Source organism: Pelmatolapia mariae, linkage group LG1, assembly GCF_036321145.2.
Source record: "Pelmatolapia mariae isolate MD_Pm_ZW linkage group LG1, Pm_UMD_F_2, whole genome shotgun sequence".
Taxonomy (NCBI): Eukaryota; Metazoa; Chordata; class Actinopteri; order Cichliformes; family Cichlidae; genus Pelmatolapia; species Pelmatolapia mariae.
In genome coordinates this window covers 22,564,461-22,584,633 of record NC_086227.1, presented here as the reverse complement: position 1 = coordinate 22,584,633, position 20,173 = coordinate 22,564,461, and the positions used below count along the sequence as shown (strand labels likewise).

Below are 20,173 nucleotides of genomic sequence, written 5' to 3'. Positions count from 1 at the left end.
ATATCAGAGAAATAAAAGAAATGCTCAACCGCTCTTTTTCTGCATTAACCTCATTTCTGATTCATACATTTTCTTAATATAATATTTTTTTTAAAAACTGCTAACACAGGTGGGTGCTGACCACGCTGCATGGTTAGCAGTTCACAGCAGCCTTTGTTTGCTGAGACCTGGTTCATCATAAAACCACTTCCATGCTTTTGTTTGCTGATTTAGTCAATCACAAAATCCACCTCGGTGCCTTTATGTGGAAAACTGAACGAGCAACTGCTGGCTGTCCAAACAACAGCCGAAAGTGCTGAAGCAGGGGTCATTCATCATGAGGTAAGCACTATAGTAACCACGCTGCTCAGATGAGTGAACCATAGCATAAAAAACCCCTAATGACACCACATTTTTCTCAGCTTTATAGGTCAGAAATATTCATCGGGAAACTCAAACAGGCTGCGAAAGCATCTAAAATCCTCTAAATCTAGGGAGTGAGGGAACCATGCAGGTGTCCTCTTTTCTTTTTTTAAAAACAGGAAGTTTTTCAAAAATAGCTGCTATAGCGGCTGCTTTGTTTCCATCTCACATCCTGAGGATTTAGCAGCCAGATCAAGCTGTAAAATATTCATTGTTTTCCTATTTGAGGACTGGCACATTTTATTTTCTCTTTAATCTGTAATTCACTGAAGCTGAAAACAGTATGATGGAAAAACACCACACAAACACTGAGTCAGCTCTACTGAATGATGTGGTCAGACCTGTTCGGTCTGTCCTCTCGCCCGTCTATTATCATGACCTGCAGAGCAGTTCAGTGTTGTGATCTCACAGATCACATTGCATAGATTATCGTCTCCAGCTTTTGTCTCACTTTGTCACATCCTGGACATTTGACACGCTAATAAAAAGCGGTGAAAGTTACAAAAATGTCAATTGAAACCAATAAACTGGGCAACTATAGTACCTTAATAAGGTCATGTTTTGGTTGATTTATGATCTTTTTAATTATTCTGGATTAAAGCAAATCCACAGTTTTTTTAAAAGCACTGAGATCGGTCCCCAATGTACAGTACAGTTTATCAGGTTCTATTTTGAATGGATAATTTAAATAAAAATGCAGCTTTTCTGGTTCTGAAAATAATTTCCTTGTCACATGCCGTTAACTAATGATAACTAAAGAAGGCAAAGAAAGAATGGCTGGAATTTCAAAGTCTTACCTAATGATGACACACTGGTTCTCACGGTCTATCATCATGTTTCTGTACATGTTATCTGCCAGAGCGTAGATGTGAGGAGGATTCTCATACTGAGCCTGAGAGAGGATAAAAGATTAAATTAGTGGTTAGACAAGTGAATATACATTTAAATACAACAAGGGTTTCTATAGGCAAAAACATGGATGCCATGGGCTCCCCAGTGTCACCCATTGTAGCCAACCTTTACATGGAGGAAGTGGAAAGTAAAGCTCTTAGTTCTTTCAAAGGGACAGCACCTAGCCACTGGTACAGATACGTAGGTGACATCTGGTTCAAAATCAAAAGCTGAGAAGTAGAAGCCTTCACTGCTCACATCAACTCAGAGGACAGAAACATAAAGTTTACCAGGGAAGACCCAAAGGACAACAGTTTGCCATTTTGGACTGTGCTGTGCACATTGGGGAAAATGGAAAACTCAGCATTGAAGTTTACCAGAAGCCCCCACACACAGACCAGTACCTACTCCTTGACTCCCACCACAAACTTGGAGTAATCAGGACCCTGCAACACCGGGCAGAAAACGTTCCCTCTAAGTAATAAGGGAAAGAAAAGGAACACACATATGTAAAAAAACACTTTTAATACATGTGATTATCCCAGTTGGGCTTTCATCAAATCAGCACAGACGCATAGTAAAGAAGGTCAGACGCCAACTAGCGAGAAACAGACGGACAAACAGAACAACATCATCATCCCTTATGGATCAGGTTCATCAGAGAAACTCCCAGTTTCCATCCCAGTGCACTTCAGAGCCAGCCACACACTCAGACAAAAACACGGACAAAACTCCCAAATACACACTAGACAATGTAGTGCATGCTGTGCTGTCCACCAAGGAGTGCTAAGACCATATATGAGAGTACGTGCTAATGGCTAATGACTTGTTCATCACACAGTTAAAAAAAAAAAAACCCTGCTGTTGTGAGTGCAATAATCACACAATTGACATTAGAACTCCAACTTTAATGGTCGCCTTCCTCTGCACAACAACTGAAAAGCCAACCCTTCAAATTTCTATTCCCCTCTTTCCTGCCTGTGCCAAGCCATGCCCCCCCACAGGACCCAGCTGCAAAGCCTTTCTGAACCCTGACAGGGGCAGTTATTCACGAAATAAACATTATGTTGGATTCAGTATGACTGGGTGATATATTCTTTCAATTTTAAAAATGGGAAGTGTAAATTCTGACAAAATGCACACAGTATCGTGTTGTTGTACATGTTCAGTAGATCAGTGGTTCTCCACCACAGCTACAAATACTCCAAATTAGCTCAACTATTCTAAAGAAACATGTGCAGAAAATTCAAAGACAAATGATTTAAACAGACACATAAGATTATTAGTAAATATATAGTTGCAAAAGCTCACAAAATATACCTAACAACGCTAATAGTTTGGCTAAATTTTATACTTTAAAAAAAAAAGAAAAGAAAAAAGGATGGGCCAGACAGTTAAAATTCTTAATTTCTTTAATCATATTAAATAAGCAATAAATAAATAAAAAATATGTATAAAAATATACAAATAAATAAAATATGGAGACAGTTGAAATAGCCTGTATAAAATTATACAGTCATGACTTGTTTAAGTAAAATTTTAGCTCGCAGTCAAACAGTCAAAACTCTTCCAACTGTATGCTAAAGATATGAACAGTAAAGTAGAGCTGCTAGCTGAGAATAATAATAAATGATTAAAGTTTTGGCAAAAATATCAGAAAAAAAAAAAAGATGCAAAATCTACCTGGAACGTTAATAATAAATTACACTAATAGTGTAGTTAGCAGTTAAAGAGGAAGTTACTAGCATGGCTATAAAAGTACAATTCATGGTCCGCACAGTAATACAGTTGGCGACCTTAAAGGTACAGTGATTTTACAACATAAGGCGGGGAAATAATGTTACTAAAATTAAGACCTCATTTTAAACAAAATATATTGAAATTTTATTTTAAATCGGTGGAATTCCACCAAAGTCATGGCTCCATAACTGTTTTTAGTGCAATAAACAGCTGAACCGGGTCAAAATATCATGAAATGAATGGATCTAATAAAAAAAAAAAGAGTAGTAGCAAAAATTAGGACATAAATACTTTAATATTGAGCTGAAGGGATGTCAGATAAAAAAGTTTGGACACCACTGCTCAGGGGTAGGCTTACTCATTTTATACTTTTATAAAAAGTATTAAACAGTTAATTCACCATTAACTCGTGGTATAGTAACATCTGCTGAGAACTACAGTGCCCTGACGGTTAAGGAAACCTAGTGAAGTTTTAAACAAACTTTTATGCGTAATAAAGTTATTATGTAATCAGAGACAGGCTGACCTATAAAACCCGCAAAAACCATTAAAAAAAATCACTATAATACAATTACACACTGATGTCATTTTTGTCTGTGATGCTAGAACAAAATAGCGACCTTTTGCCAAGACAGTTGCACTTGGTCCCTTTTTGTGATTATTTCAAACAACTTATGAACAAATATGAACTTTCCCCCGATAATTTGAGCTGGCTAACCGTGCAAATATAAACCCCGTGCACTTGTGTGCAAATGTGATCTGAATTTGGCATGTGTGATGCTTTCACAGTCTGTTAGAATTTTTAAAGCTTTTCAGTGTGTTCCTGGCTCAAGAATTCGAGTTCACTGTCAATGGGCTGGCCAAAAGAGAGGAGGCAGACTCGAACAGGATGTTCTGTGATGGTGCTGCCAAGCTGCTCCAGCGGTTGAGTCAAGTTTGTGACAGCAGCATCTGCTCGCTGGAAAGTTTTCACAGCATCTAACCCAGTGCATTTAGAACCTTTGTCTTTCAGACCGTTACCAGCCTAAACCGGCCTGACACTTCAATAACATCAGAGACCCAGAAAAAGTTTATTTCCTTAAGATGATGCTGGATCTACTTACTGCGCCTTGATACATCTCAATTTCTTTATCCCCAAAATATGGCATCTGCTTGAAGGGGTTGACAGATATGAGCACGGGACCGATGTACGTCTGGTGAGATTGTGAGTTAAAGAGATTAAAGAGTGGGAGCAAACCAGTGGTACCAAATTACAATCACCTCTCACAAAGAGAAAACTGTGTCGAAAAGAAAGCACTTAATCTCTGATTGCCATGACGTCAACAGAGATGGCAACAGTGCAGCAGTGTGGCGTATTTGGCGATCAGGCCTGAGCCTAAATAAGTATGCAGTGCTTACAAATGACAGAGAATAGGCCGACCATGTAACACTGTGAGGTTTTATGCCTTGAAGCCAAAATGCAGCTCAAGGCAAATAAAGCAGCTATTGTGGGTGGCCCATAGTGACCCACAGCCTTGGCAGGGAGACCTCACAGTTACAGATATTTACTGAGCATAATCAAAGGAGAGACTCAGAGCTGTCAAACCTGAAACTGCCTGCATTTGGTAAACTTGGTAATGCCGAGCACTGGCCGAGCGACAGTGAGGTTTATGTTTATGTAATGAGCCATTTGGAGCGGCCTTTCAAGACACTCATTCATTCATCTCGTTTCACGTCGTGAATACGCGCGTGTGTGTGTGGCCACAGCTGCACTTTAAACTTAAACCCAGCATTTGTGTGATGTAGTGTATGAAAATGATAGCTCTCAAGAAGATCATTTTAAATCCGTAACACAATCAAATACAGCTGTTTAAAAGATAGCAGCTAAGCTCTCACCACCACCACCCCCTTACAAATTCTGCACCACAGTGAAAGGTCTGGTGAAAGAGTAGGAGTTAGAGATACAAAGACGCCCTTTCCTCCCCGCTCACCTTCCAACACTGACCTATTACTCATTGCTAATATGTCACAGCGAATGACCATTTAGCTATTCTGGGTATAGCAGGAAAGAGAAGGGCTCCACTATTCCTCACTGGGGTGTGAACTGTGAGCGTGAGCAAAGGATACAAAGATGTAGTCATCCATGTATCTCTTCTTGAGGTTGTCCACGATGGCGTCCTCATTGATCTTGCTGAGCAGCACCATGTCATCCACGCCACTGTGTTTGACATTGTGGCTCTGCCAGTGGTACCGGTAGTGCCCCCGGCTCCCCTGAAACAAAAAACACACAATGTCTAACTGTTAGGTCACTGAAAAAGACAGAATGAGATCATGTATAGAGTCTGACGTCACGGATGCGCAGACACACTGCTACTTTTCAGCACACTCATAACCTTCGTAACCACACCACTCAGGCAATCAAACGAAAGTGGAATACGGTCATTATCACTCAAATAAAAAACACCGAAAAATAAATAACACACATTTCCTGACCTGAGAAACATGTTTACATGAAAACAGTGTGAGGTCAGATTCCCAAGACGTCTTAGTGCCAAAGATGCTCTAAACAGTTATCCAGCATCCTAAAACTCTGGCTTCTCTCTACATCCCTGTTTTTCTTTTTAGTCGAGTGAGTCTCCGGAGAACTGAGGTCATTCATCATGTGCTATGAGTCAGTATTGTCTGGCTACTGTGGACGAGGGTCACAATGTGTTGTGAGGGGTGAGTCTCTTTCTCCTGGATGGAGAACCACTCAAAGACACGGACAGCATCCAGAACATTAGTCAACACACAAGTTAACTCTTGACTTCCTCCCTCTTTAGGGAGGAAATGTGGGGAGAGGAAGCAGAAGAGCAAGACTTTAAACAATACTGCCAAGAGAAAGAAATCATTAGGGGCTTTTGGACCACGGGAGCTTTTTTGGTAATTTTAGAATGTGGCGGCAGAACCACGCCGATCATCTTTTTTAGCTTGTAGAATAGAAACTTTCTCCTAGAGCTATGCGTGATGTGGTGTAGATGTATAGCATGACACACTGATTGGTCAAATGCAGCTTTGGTGCTCATCACTAAAATAAAAAGCAGCCGTGTGAACATCAGCTCTTAAAGTTAGTCTTATAGAAAGGAAGCAGCAGTGAAGTCCAGACTTTACTGAGTCTACATGCGATGGAAGAAATCGAACACAATTTCGACTCATTGGAGCGAGATATTATTTAGGCTACTTTCCGCCAGTCGCTTTCATCTTGCTGTTAGACATCTAGCACACAAAAAGTCATGGAAAATAAAGATGCTGGAGATGAGAAAATATTAGAAAGTAATCAACTACAAAACTGGTGGGGGATGGTGCAAACAAAACCAGACCACATGACTTCGTTTTCTCTTCGTCCCCTCAAAGCAGCCCCACCGATCCTGGTCCTGCTGGAGGTTTCTTCCTGTTAAAAGGCAGTTTTTTATTTCTCCTCTTGTCAAAGTGCTTTGCTCAAACTGTCTGATTGTTAGGGTTTTCTCTTTTTTCTCTGTATTATTGTAGTGTTTTTACCTTACAATATAAAGCACATTGAGACAGCTGTTGTTGTGATATTTGGGGCTATATAAATAAAACTGAATTGAATTGAATAAAAGGCTTAGAAGGTATGCCACTGTGGAGGACTTTCATCACTTTCAGGATGTTTTCAGGACAATTTCAGGACCCTAACTACTCATAGCCCATCAGAGAATGCACAATAATTTCATGTAATTAAGAGGGAAGCCACTGATTTTTCCTGACTGCAAAGAAGTTGTGTCATATTTTTATTCTAGTGTGGCCGAGCTGTAATTGGAAACACTGAAGTAAACCCCTGGACCGTGTTTGTGCCGTCTGAGATTTCCTTTTGTAATGTATTCTCTGACAAATGCTTTGCTATAATATAAAGTCCCTTCAAGAAGTTTGTACTTCAGTTCTGGTGAGTCAAATTCAGCAGTTAGTCTTTTATCTTTGTACTATTTTGCAGATATTTGCACAGTCTAAGTAATCCTTATCATGTTTGCTGATAACGGTGAACTCCATTCTAGCCATTAGCAGCCAAAATGCTGATAACAGTCCTCAAAATACAGAATTCAAAACGAGTGGGTGATCTTGCAGTAGCTTTAACCGTCTTTTATGCAGCCTGTGGTTTCAGAGAGTCTTCAGATAGTGCACGCTAACAGACACTTACTAAAGGACACACATATTAATCCCAGTTCTTTTATTCTTTCAGTGATGATACTTTGTGTCAGAAGTGTATGGTTAATTTGTTGTCTTAAGTACATAATATGCGTCTATATTTTCCGTGGATAAGTGAGGTTCGATTAAAGGCAGTCTTATTGTGGCATATTGTTAAAAATAAGTGAAGCAACAACAACAAAACTATGAATACAATAACTGTTGCTCAACTGTGGTTTCCAAGGACAAAGATGAAGTTTAGCAAGGCCGCCAATTATTTTCTCAACTGCTGTACCAGCATCAGGGCTGAACTTTAAACCTCAACTTCATTCTGGTTTCTTGGGTTTATGCTTTGAATCTTAGAGGTCGCGGAGTCCTGCTTATTCCAGTGTTACACAACACGTTAAAACTGTAAGCCTGGATTTCCACCGAATGCTATAATCTTTCCTGCACATAGAGACTCTAGTACACGCAAGACGTGAATAAAAGTCAAGCGCTAAAGTTGCTTTTACAGCAGGAAAAGGAAAAGAAACAAAAACAGCAAAGGGAAAAAGCCACAACATAACACTACAGTACAAAATTAACCGTGGAAAGTCATTGTGCTTTCACTTATTAACTCTAAATTACCATGTCCAAAGAAGAGGAGAGCCAGAAGCATTTAATATCCTCCACAGTCTCTTTATTCTTTACAACAGCGAGATTAAAACCACTTTACAGACTCAGTCATAGCATGGAAGATGGTGAGGAATGTTTACGGCTTTTCAGCTTAATTCAGCGGGTATTTTCCATTAGGTGGGAAGCAGCAAATTGCTGTTTGATTACTTCTCGACATCATACGGATTAACAGGCCTCACAACTTTTAGGTGTGGCTGAGAGAGATGCCGACTTCTTTCATTGTCAACAGTGTCAGGATGATGTCACTCTCAGCGGCAAAAACACCTCTTTTGGTGAAGTGAATTTGCTTCTCTATCTGTAAATTACAAAACTGTACAAAAAGAAATATTTAAAATGTATATCTGGCTAAACCACCTAAAGGGAAAAATCTTCCATTTTCTGGATGAGCAGCCTTTCAGGTGTTGTTTACACACAAAAAATGTCAGCGGAAGGGTGTAGAATTGCAATATAAATAGGAGAATAGCAGTATTACTGTGTACAGTAAAATTACAGCATATAACAGTGAGGCTGATCCTTCTGAATGCATTGTGTTCATCTCAAGGTTCCTTTGTCCTTAATAGACCTTAGTAAAGACACGAAGTGTTATTCGTTGTTGTTGACGGACGAACTCGGATGATCTTTTTATTTCAGGAAATTACCATCGCACACGCTGACATTCTTATTTAGGTTAGCACCTTTTGTCCATCAGGAATGCCAATGTTAAGTGACAGCGCTGGCTCAACCGCAAAGAGAAAATAAGTGAACATGATATCTTTAATTTCTCTCTGCTATGTGTGGAATGAAAGTCTGCCGACTCAAGAAGGGAGAGGTAATAAGCTGGAAACGTAGGAGGCAAGAGTCACATATTCTTGGGTCTTGTCTAATGAGGGAAGCATACTAAGTAAATATTCATACTTGCAGCAGCGACTGAGGGAGTAGCTGCACACGTACAGACATCAGGGAGACGCCTGAAAGAATCACACTCTTCTGCTGCTGAGCAGCTCCGGAGCAGCTGACTGTGCCGACTGTAACAGCGATGATTGGCTGGAGCGTGACTTTGAACCAAAAACGCTTATTTTATACTTTTAATTGACACTTTTCCACTCATTTAAATCCAGACACTTAAAAGTTATGTAGCAGATGTTTCTCTACAGTTAGTGTAGTGTTGCATGTAGTCACTACAGTTTTATTAAATTGAGTCCCTGCACATGAACCAGACTGTAAACGAACAAAAAAACCCTTTTGCAGGTTGCTAAGTGCAGCACCTTTAATGAGGAGGCTGTTTAACATTTACTGTATTTCAGACTGGAGCTCCCACAGAAAACCTACACAAGAACTTGGAGAACATGCGAACTCCACACAGTTACCTGGGTTTGAAACCAGGACTGTCTTGCTAATAGGCAAAGGTGTTAACCACTGAGCCACTCTGATGCCATCCTGTTAATAAGGTTTAAGATGAAGAGCACAACAAATAAGAGAACAGTGTAACAGTAAATAACTGTGACTCAGGACCTAATTACATGAATTGTGGATACATGACCTTTTATTTGTTCCACAACAAAGTTGTCCATCTCAAAGCACTAATTACTTAACTAATTTCATTTAATATGAGGCCACAGCACCATTAATGTCTAATCAATTACCTTTTATGGTAAATAATATGGAGTATACTTTCTCAGGTTTAGCTTTTACAGGTTTTATGGTATGAAATCGCTTTGGCTCAGTTTACAGGAAATCTTACTACTGTTACCGTAGGTCTGTGGTGATGGAGTAAGACATACACACACACACACACAGGAGACATCTGGCATAATGTGGAGTCTATAGTGGCCTTAACGACATCATCACCATGCAACCGCAGACTTCCCTCTGAGCACAGCTATACACAGAAGGAGCTCACACATGACAAGATCTATATAAATGCAAATATATATAATATATAATATTGTGACAACTTCCCCTAAAAAATATTAATGGGCAGAGAAGACAGTGGATTCCTTTTCTCTCGTCAAATCTGAAAACGGAACCAGACCTTTTCCCAGAAGTTACTACAAAGGAATTTCAACACCGCTCCTGATCCATAAGCCCAGGCTTTCCCTCCATGCAAATACCATCACCATATATGGAAAGTGTGTGAGCAGCTCTGAGTCGGGATACAGGAAATGGCTGGGTTTGATTCAGTATCATAAGCGGCACTTTCCCCCTTATTTCTCCCTTCTATGCCATTTTTCCCCTTCTTACACATCAGAGTCTGAAACAGTGAGTTCACTGTGTGTTAGGACTAGGTTTCTCCTCTGCCCTCTGAGACAGATCTGGATAAAAACCATGAGAATGAATTCCTCGCTTCTAAAATAAGAAGCAGCTAAAGCCATTTAAAACACTGTGTAGCAAAAGTCTGGAGAAATCACACAACTTTCATAGAAGCACATGGCTGAGGAATGCTCTGTGAAGCTGATCGCTAGCAGTACGAGTACAGAGAAAAGGTCTCGATACAGGACCACATCCTGTTTTTCATCATGAAAAACTGAAGGATATATTAGCTAAAGCTGCTGTAATTAAATTTATCCTAAGAACAGTGGTACAAGACAAACTAATACTGGTCACGTACTAAAGAAGACTGCAAGAAAGCATTTTAGTTGATATGACTTAAGACTTTTGGCCTGGATCAGACCGTTTAAAGCGAGACCCTACATCTGATAAGCCCTCAGATATTAGATTAGTTGTGCTGCCATTCCAAGTCAGAGCTTTGTTTATATATTGTTCCTAGCGCTGATTTCATGAAGTCTATTTTAAGAAATTACACACACGCAGCACTTAACTTACAACAGCACATATTTGGGTTGATGACATAAAAACTAAATGGAGCCTGTGAGTTAGATCAGCCGGGCAACTCGAGCCGCACTGCATCACGCACACGTAACACGACCCACTCTCCTCACGTCGCACAGCAAACACACCCTCCTAATTTGTTTATTTGTCTATTTAAGCAGCAAAATTTCCCATCTTTCCCTGTGACGTGTCGATGAGTCGCTGCCTGCGGTTTCAGCCCCCTCCACAACCCCAACCTCCACCTGTTAGTGCCTGGGAGATGTTTAGTCATTACTCCCCAGTTTAGATTTGGGGGTGTGATAAGCTCGGCGCCCACACGCCAAACTCTATCTGATGGTTACTTCAGGACTATCAGGACGGGTCAGTTGTGTAAATCAGACAAATGACATAAAACCAAGAACAAAGACCTAAATAATTACACAACGTAAAGACACAAATTGACGATAATGCTGGACAAACAGATTTAAAAGGTTGGCCCCTGCCAGTACTTCATTTCAGCACAGTGTGAACATGAGCTTTAACCTCCAGCCTTCAGCTTCCCTAAGTAAGTAAGTTTTTTTTTTTCATTGCTTACTGAAATTACATAAAGTTACTAAAGCTGTCTGGAAAACAGGTCCTCGTTCTCATCTTTATCACCCTGGTTTCGCTCTTCCAAACAGAGCCATATGGTAGCTATTGCAGCAAAAGGCATGTCACTGTTTGCTGTTAACGATTTCAAGGAAGTCTGATCTCTCTGCAGGTGAGCTGTAAAGAATATTGCTTGCTCTGACCAAAAAGTAAACACAGGATATTTAGTCACTCTTTTCCTCTAGTGCTACTTCAGCTAAGCTGCTACAATCACCGTCTCCTCAGTAACGCCAAAGCAAGTCAGGGAATCGCTCCAACACACATTTATGTTAGTGGGTTGAATTTGACCGATTTTCTTTTTTCCCCTCTTGAACGCTTGTTGGGATCCAAAACATTTCAAACAGTGCTTACGGGGTTACCACTCTCTAAACTGAATTCCTACCTGGTCTCTGCTGCTTACGCTTGTACTTTGTGTGAGATTAGTCACTGCATGTAATTGGGCCAGATGCAGATGAAACCGCTGACTAAGATAGCTGGCCTTTCCATGGTGGAGGAAAAAGATAAACAATGATGAGAGATGGAGGAGGAGCTCAGCAGAAGAAGCAAAGAGAGTGGAGTCAGAGGAGCAGTGACCCAGTCTGAGCTTCTCAGTGAGGGGATGCTCATTCAGGTCTAAGTAAGCTCTGTACACACACACACACACACACACACACACACAGAAGCAATGCTGAAAACTACAGTTAAAAGCTGGAGTCTGATTAAAGAGTTCATTCACAGTTTAACACACAGAGGAGGTCTTCCTCTAAACTAAAGCAATTAAAGATAAAACTGGTCTACAAATTAGTTTTTTGTTAGCATTGGGAAACACAGACAAGCCTTTTTTTTCTTTTTCTTTTTTTTTTTATTTAAACACAGTTTTCAGATAATAGATCAGATTTAAGTTGCACGTCAGGTTTTTGAGATACACATCACTGATGTTTACACACTTTTTTAAAAAAAAGCTTTTTCCCACCAAAATACTTTCATACATTTATTCTGAAAACTAACCAGAAGACAGTGGTCAAAAATGTTTGAGCTCTTGCTGGCTTGTACCGCACATCCGTGTCTCTTTGCTTGGACCAGCAGTAGTCGCCCATCATGTATGGAAATTTTCCCTGATAACAGTTTTCCATCACTTGTATATCTCGATGAAATCTTTCTCCATGATCATCGCAAACACCGCCCAGACATGATGGAAGAAAGTCAAGACGGGAATGTAAAAAATGCATCTTCAGTGACATTCTGGCACGCATTAGCTGATATGCTTTCAGCATGTTATCCACAAGCTCAGCAATATTCTTTGCTCTGTGACTGCCAAGGACAACCTGCACGAATTCTTCCCATGCTGCTGATTCAGACAGGCTTCAGTTTTCTTTCAAGCTCACTGTCGAGCATCACTTCACAGAATTCAGGATCAACAAAAAACACCTTCCTTCACATTTTTCATGACCATTACTACTTAAAAAAAAAAAAAAAAAAAAAGGGGACGTGCTAGATCCCAGTAGCGAAATGCTTGCTGACCAGTTTAACCTCCTAAAAATATGTTTTTATAACTATGAAGGTAAAATTCAATCTTGCATCACTGCAAAACCGCATATTGTAGCACTGCTACCAACATGCAGTCACATGGCGAAAGGAGGCAATCTGTCACAACACCTGCATACAGACCGAGAGGAAATATGACTTCTGATCATACTGAGAAATATATAGCCTCCAGACTCACATATTTAACACCAGCAGCAGACAGCGATCTTTAAACCACTTTAACGTCTTTGTCCAGCCAGGTATTTCCAGTAAAATGTAAATCAGAAATGTACTAAAAATAGCACAACTAAAAATTGTTACTACAAATACTACTAAATATAAATATTAGGATACTAAAAATAGAGTTGTGCAGAGTGTGTAGGAACAGCTTCTTGTGAATATAGGTGTATTGTACTGGGAATGACATGCTTTTCCATCTGACAGTCGTGGATCACAGACTGGATTTGAATGTTCCTCACCTGGAAAGGAGGAAAGGAAAACACCAGTTTCCACCCTACACCTGCTGAAACCAGCTGCTCCACATATTAGCAGCTCTATGTTTTTGTCTGTAGAAGATTGTTGAGCAGAGACTGTGGGTTCTCTTGACATCTTTCCACTTCACAACTTCAAGGATGACAGCGGTCACTTGGATGTAACTGGGACACCATCATAAATAATGCAACCAACAAGCCTGCCCTGAGTTTCCATGCTTAGACTTCTCACACTGTTGTTATGGATCTGAGCTTCTACAAAGGAATAATAAAAGGAATCTATTCTTCTGTGAGGATTTGGAAACATGAGCACCGACTGGCTGTGATGACGTTAATATGCTATGCCTGCAGGGCTGGGCTGAATGCTGCCCCTCCCATATAAAGAGGGTATAATGATCAAGAGTGAATGGATACTTTAAACATTAGTCTCCTAAATGGATGACAATAGCAATAAGGTTGCTAATAAAAACACAACATCAAAGACAATGTGGTTCAGGGTGGAACTCTGCTGAAGAGGCAAGTCACTAAGTGCTGCGTTTTCCTTTTTAAAGCAGTTTCATTTAAACATAAACAAACTATCTGCAGTGGAAACCAATTCATAGCCATGCTGGTGCCACAATACGGCCTCAAATCAGTGAAATCCAAACTACAGTCAAGCTAAACTGAGCACACAAAAATACATGTTAAAACCCATCCCAGCTTTCTGCGTTACCTTCTGCTCCAACTAATTATTCAAAGCTGTCTCCTCTTCTTAGAAGGTAAGAGTCAGTCTGGCATTGAGGGAAGAAACCTTAAAGTTGTTTGTTACAGTAATTTGCCAAAAATGGCTTTGTTTTTGATTACATAATAATAATAACAATAATAACAATAATAACAATAATAATAATAATAATAATAATAATAATAATAATAATAATAATAATAATAATAATAATGAATCCAACAGAAAAATCCTTTAAGAAGCTACAGTTGCAACTGACATTATCAAACGACTGCCAGGAAAGAAGGAAATTAGTAAAGCCAAGGTCACTAAGATCAGTTCCAGATGAATCAGAGCAGTTGGATTTTAGAGGTACTGCTTCTGCTTTTTGTGTCTATTAAAAATCTGAACTTAAAACAGACTTCAGCTGCTGGAAAACTGAAGTTGAAAAAACCCACAAAACAAAACAAAACAAAACAAAACAAAACAAAACAAAACAAAACAAAACAAAACAAAACAAAACAAAACAAAACAAAACAAAACAAAACAAAACAAAGCATTATTTTAATTAATTTACTGCAGCCCAAAACTGTACTTGATACAGTGTTGCAATAAAATGAGTGGCTAAAATTAGTCAAAGGTTCCCAAATGCTGCACTGTTTGAAGCCACTCTGCATTAGGAAAAAATAAGATTTAAAATAAATAAATTAATCATCCCTGTGCTTTCATGCTGAACTAAACACGATTTGTCTCCTACAGTTTCGTAAGTGTCATGCATGTAAATTATGAATGTGATTTTAATGATGCTGACTCCATAAAAGTGAACTCATGGAGAAGACAACTAATGACTCATAGGTTTAACTCAGGCTTGTTTAGTTCAGAAAGTTACTGCGCTGCTTCCCAGTTTATGATTAACAGAACGCTGGACTGCAGTGGTTCGTAATACCTGCTGCGTTTGACTAAATTTTGCCGCTGACTGAAACAAGGTATAAGGAAGTCTGGACCCCAGTAAATTGCCTTTTCAAAATAAAACACTAAAAATTGCCATGACTGGGTTGTGTTTGGGGGGGTTAGATTGATGCACGACTCATGAGAAATGACACCTGATTGGTTTAGGGCAGCGGTCCCCAACCCCCGGGCCTCGGACCGGTACCGGTCCGTGAGTCGTTTGGTACCAGGCCGCGAGAGTTGAGGCTCAGGTGTGGAATGTATGGTTTTCAGGGTTTTTATCGGTTTTCAGCGTTATTTTGTTATCGTTTTTTATCGTTAACTCGGTTTTCCTGGGTCTTTTCACGTGTGTTATGAATAAATCTTCTTTTTTTCGGTACCGGTACTAGTTTTATTTTGTTGTATTTATCCGCGACACCTTAAAGGCCGGTCCGTGAAAATATTGTCGGGCATAAACCGGTCCGTGGCGCAAAAAAGGTTGGGGACCGCTGGTTTAGGGTACGACAACAGAAAAGGATGTGCAGCAGGGCCAGAGGGACTGAGTAAGTAACTTTTTCCTCTTGTGCCATTTCAATTTAAGGCAAAGCTTTGCAAGCTACTTTGCAACCCACCTTCAATCCAGTCCCACTGTTTCTTGCTGTATCCAACTTCCGTTTCTGTTCTCATTGATGTTTTGTTTTTGTTTTTGCACAGGGTGGGGGTTCTTCTGCTTTTCCTCGTGTGATTAATGGACGGGAGCATCTCTGACCAGAGCAACTCCAACAAATGTAAATGACTGCATCCGGAAATGCTTCTTTCGATTATAACAGCCCTGACTGAACTAGCGTTTATAAATGATCATCAAGTTCAATACTATAGTGTTTGGACACTTAAGTCAGTGGGTGATTCCACAGTGACTCAGGCCTGCCACAGGATATGTGCCAGAAAAGACAGCTAATTCAAACCAGCTAATTCTGACTTTGTTTCCAGTCAGTTTGTTTATGTCTTTTATAGAAAAGCTGACAAGCCTTGTATTAAAAGCTTGTACTAAGTTCTTGTTCCTCATTGATCACTGTCTACAGCTGTGTGATTTTTTCCCATATATCTTAATCCACAAATAGAGAACTGGCTCCATCTTATCCAGTGCACTTTTCCTATTAGCTGTTCAAAGATGAATGAAAGATTATGACAGCGGATGAAAGGTGGGGTCGGCAGTCGATTGCAGGGCTAAGACATACCCACACCTACCGATCAAGCATTTCTTTGGACTGTGAGAGGAAACCAAAGGAAGGTTACAAGGTCCCCTTTTAATTAACTGTGTGGGTTTCTTTCTCTCTTTTTTTTTCAAATCAATCGATTAATAAATGCAGAAATTTCAGGTTGAGTCTGGTTTTGACTCACGTTCGTATTCCTTGTTGTTATTAGCTTAACTATTAGCCAGCAGCAACAAAAGCAAACTCACTACCAATAACTAATGTGTCAGAGGGAGTACCAAGCTTCTTGAAAAACACAAAAACACATCATATATTTTCATTTTCTGTGCCAGCACAGTTTCATTGTGAGCAAATCGGGCTAAACAGTAACAAACAAGCCAAATTTCCTACAGCTAGCAGCATCAAGACAAATGAAGGGTGGAGTTAAAGGCGATTCGGTGGCTGAGTGCTGGCTGGCATGGGATGATGGGAGGCTAAGAGCACTTGCATGAGTCTGACCTTGTTCCTGGTTTGCGATGAGGTAAGCCATACATGCAAATAGGCAGGTATAATAGGACACTGCTTCGTTCAGGGTAAAAGAACAAGGAGAATAAACAAACATCTAGCACGAAGCATGCCTACAGGATAATGCTGACACAGTAAGAGCATTTATAAGGAAGTTAATTTATCCTTTACTTTATGAACAGATTACCTGCAAAATGGAAGAGAGGCTGGTTGTGTTACTGAGCTGGAAAGAAGGACCTAAGCCAGATAAACTACAGCTTTTCCATTGGACACCAAAGACAACTGATAAATGAGAAAGCCATTGCTTCCATTTGAAACTCAAACTGAAATAAACAGCTAAACTTACAAGTTCAGAATTCATGACAAATGCCCTGTGAGGCTTATTGCACACAGCGCTGCAGCGAGCTAAATCCTTAGGCCTACAAGTTAACATTGTCAACATGCTGATCGATGCAGGTGCAGTTTGTTAATATGCTAACATCTGCTAAATAAAAAAGTCTTTAGTTAGAGCTGAATATCATTGTTTATAAAATGTATGATCCATCAGACACATTTGACCTAAAAGTAATTGAGAGATTTTTAAAAAGTCATCAAATTATTCCTGATATTTCAGTCTGGTATAAAGTGATTGGCCAGCCCAATGACACTGACCGACAAGCTCCACTGGCATGAGCTAATAAAAATGCAATGATAATATGTGATGACTCAGTAAAAATATTTCAGCTGTTTAATTCCAAGTCACACTGAAAAGAGTTACTATTAATCTCAGAGAAACTGTGCCACTGAACGCTCGCTCTGGGGCATAACCTTTGACGATCAGCTGAAGTAGCTGAATCCTCTCTGCATCACTGAAAGCACTGTGGCTGAGGACTGAAGCCGAACTACAGCAGAGCAGGCAGAGATTTAAGTGTTTTAAAAACAAGGCCAGAGCCAAATTGTGCAGTTACTGGGGAATTTCGGGTGAAGGGAACACAATAAATAAACACAGAGAGAAAAAAAACACTGCTTAGCTGTCCCCACCTAACCACTTCCACTGAATCATGCTTCATAGTTACAAAAATACCCAATGTCCCATCACTATATCACTTACTATGAAGTCACGACTACTAAAATATGCTTCTTTTGTGACAGGTCACTCATCAAACCTTTTCTGTGGAAATGATTCTTAGCCTCCACTCTTGTTGTGTGGATGACTGAAGTCCCTCTTTTTATTTTTTCCCAAATCAAAACCAAAAGTCTCATCCTGCCTTTGTTGTGTGTCCTAAACATTTTTATAGCATCCATACTGCAATAAAGAAATAAAGATTATTATAACAGCCAAGGTCCCAGTGATCCAGCCACATTCTGTGCAGGAAGTCCAGCAATTTCATGTCTGGGAAATCATCTTCAGTTGACTTCAAATTTAGCTTTAGTAAAGATATTTTGTCCAAATGAGAAGATGTAATAAAATATCATATTATCACAGAATGTGTTCACGACCAACAAATCCAAAGAAAGGGATAACAAAAAGTCCATCTGATTGTAATAATTTATAATAATAAACAGTAGCAGTAATGAAAACCCTTAATTTCAAAAAAGAGAATCTGCAGTTGCAGAGTGAAGTAAAACCAGATTTGACACTCGGGCAAAATAGAAGAAAGCTCAAAAACTTTTTGGTAGTTGACAACTTGTGTTTACAATGTGTTTGACACATTTATAAGCAATTTATAAGCTTCTCGCGTCCTCACTGATTTACAGCAAGTGCAACAGTAGAATGAGTCAACACTCATGGGGTCCATCAGGCCAAACAGCAAAACGGGGAAAACTTGGCTCCGTAACAAAGACGTGTGGAACCGATCGAGGAGTGTGTGTGCATACTGAACCACAGCGACAAGACTAACGAGTTCCCCAGGTCCACAGAATGGGTGTTCATCCTGTTTTCAGGGACAGGGCTTGAATTCCAGAGCAAATCTCTACAGCAGTGATGGGTTTGAAAATGGAGCACCAGCACTGAGATGAAGTATGCACCTCCCTGCTGGAGAGACTAATGCAAACCAGCTGCTCTCATGCCGACTTGCTATTCAGCATCTGGCAGAGAAGGAACCACTGAGCGATGCTGGTGTCTGTTATTCTAGACAGATACAGTGACAGACTATTTTCTCTGCATGAGCTGATACTCTTCTTAACCTCTTGTAAAAAGCTTTAGCAAGAGTGTGTGAGTGTCAACAAGTCTACGAAAGCTGAGTTAAATGCTGCAGGATTACATATGTTGTGCTGACTGGATATTAACTCAACCAAACCGACAGGTTTTAATGCATCACCTAGGAATCGAAGAATGCAAACAGCTTTCAGGTCTACCTGTTTTAAATGGACAACGCACGTTTACAGTCTGAGGTACTGAACAGACATGTGGAAGAGGTTCCTAACTTGAATGGTGGGTACGTTTTTCAGTTGCCTTACAGGATATTTCTATATACAAGCCACAAAAAAAATATTGCACCCCCCCCCCCCCCCCCCCCTTCAGATAAACATCATGTCTCCAACATCAATGATGCAGCCATATCGTTAAGTGGAAATGTGCTAAAAGTCTGTATCAGCTGTTTTATTAAGTGGACAGCCTTGAGGAACTGTTTCCAAAATAAAATCATGCAAAACATACAATATCTCCCATAACTTCTCTTTAGGTGTGTTTGCTGCCGGCATGGCATTCAGAAACCAGGAAAAACCTGTCTCTCTGAGATGCACCGATACACAGTAAGGTGCACACAGTACACACTCCACTCCACCTGACACATTGTCCTCCAAGGCTAACCGGTTTTCTAACAAAAGAGACTGAACCTAATTTATCAGTGCTTTCTGACTACTTTCACCACAGGCAGTAAAAACTATAAGTCTGCCTGAAACAGCCAAGGTTGCCGCTTCTTATCGTAGGATATGTTACAATAACACTCGTCAGGGATCAAAGATTAATAAAGCAGCGAGTGTGGTTTAATACTTTTTACTGTTAAAAGCCTCCAGTGAAGCAATCTGTGAGCTATATTTATGGATATGTGAGTTATCAGTTAGAATTTCGTTAATATTACTTAAGAAAATTTTCAATTAATATTTAAAATAAACACGTTTAACACCCGAGACAACTTTTATAAGCAGACTAGAAGAAGGAACCGCCGCTCCGTGGCAAATATTTGGATTATGATGACTATATTAAACAAATAGTGCCCTACTATCTCAGCCAGTGTAAACACCGCTTACCATCCTCTGTCCTCACAACAGTCGCAGTCTTCGATGTCGTATTCCCTGCGATCCAGTATCTGAGCGAACCTCGGGGAAGTTCACGCTGTTTAAAACAAGGTCTGACTTGTTTAACCTAAAGCCAAGCGACCAGATCCAAAATATACACAAGTTATTCCCGGTAAACTCCAGACAGCATGGATGCGGCTCCTTAGCGGTGCCCTCCGTCCATTATTGTACAGTCAGATGTGAGTCCTCCACTGACAGAAGCACAGCAGTCCTCAGACAAGGAGCCGGATGGTCAATTTACAGAGGAGCAGTGC

General features: G+C 40.0%; 1 protein-coding gene across 2 annotated transcripts in view; it reads right to left on the bottom strand.

The window, feature by feature from the left end:
• Positions 1–20,173, bottom strand: part of myo1ea (myosin IEa) — a 48,287-nt gene extending 28,114 nt beyond the window's left edge. For both annotated transcript variants that reach the window (XM_063475807.1, XM_063475815.2), the window contains exons 1-4: positions 19,872–20,173; positions 5,140–5,283; positions 4,137–4,226; positions 1,200–1,294 (exon numbers count right to left, since the gene is read on the bottom strand). In XM_063475807.1, coding sequence (XP_063331877.1) covers positions 1,200–1,294; positions 4,137–4,226; positions 5,140–5,283; positions 19,872–19,874 — 332 coding nt within the window. In that variant the 5' untranslated portion in view covers positions 19,875–20,173. The remainder of the gene's footprint in view (positions 1–1,199; positions 1,295–4,136; positions 4,227–5,139; positions 5,284–19,871) is intronic.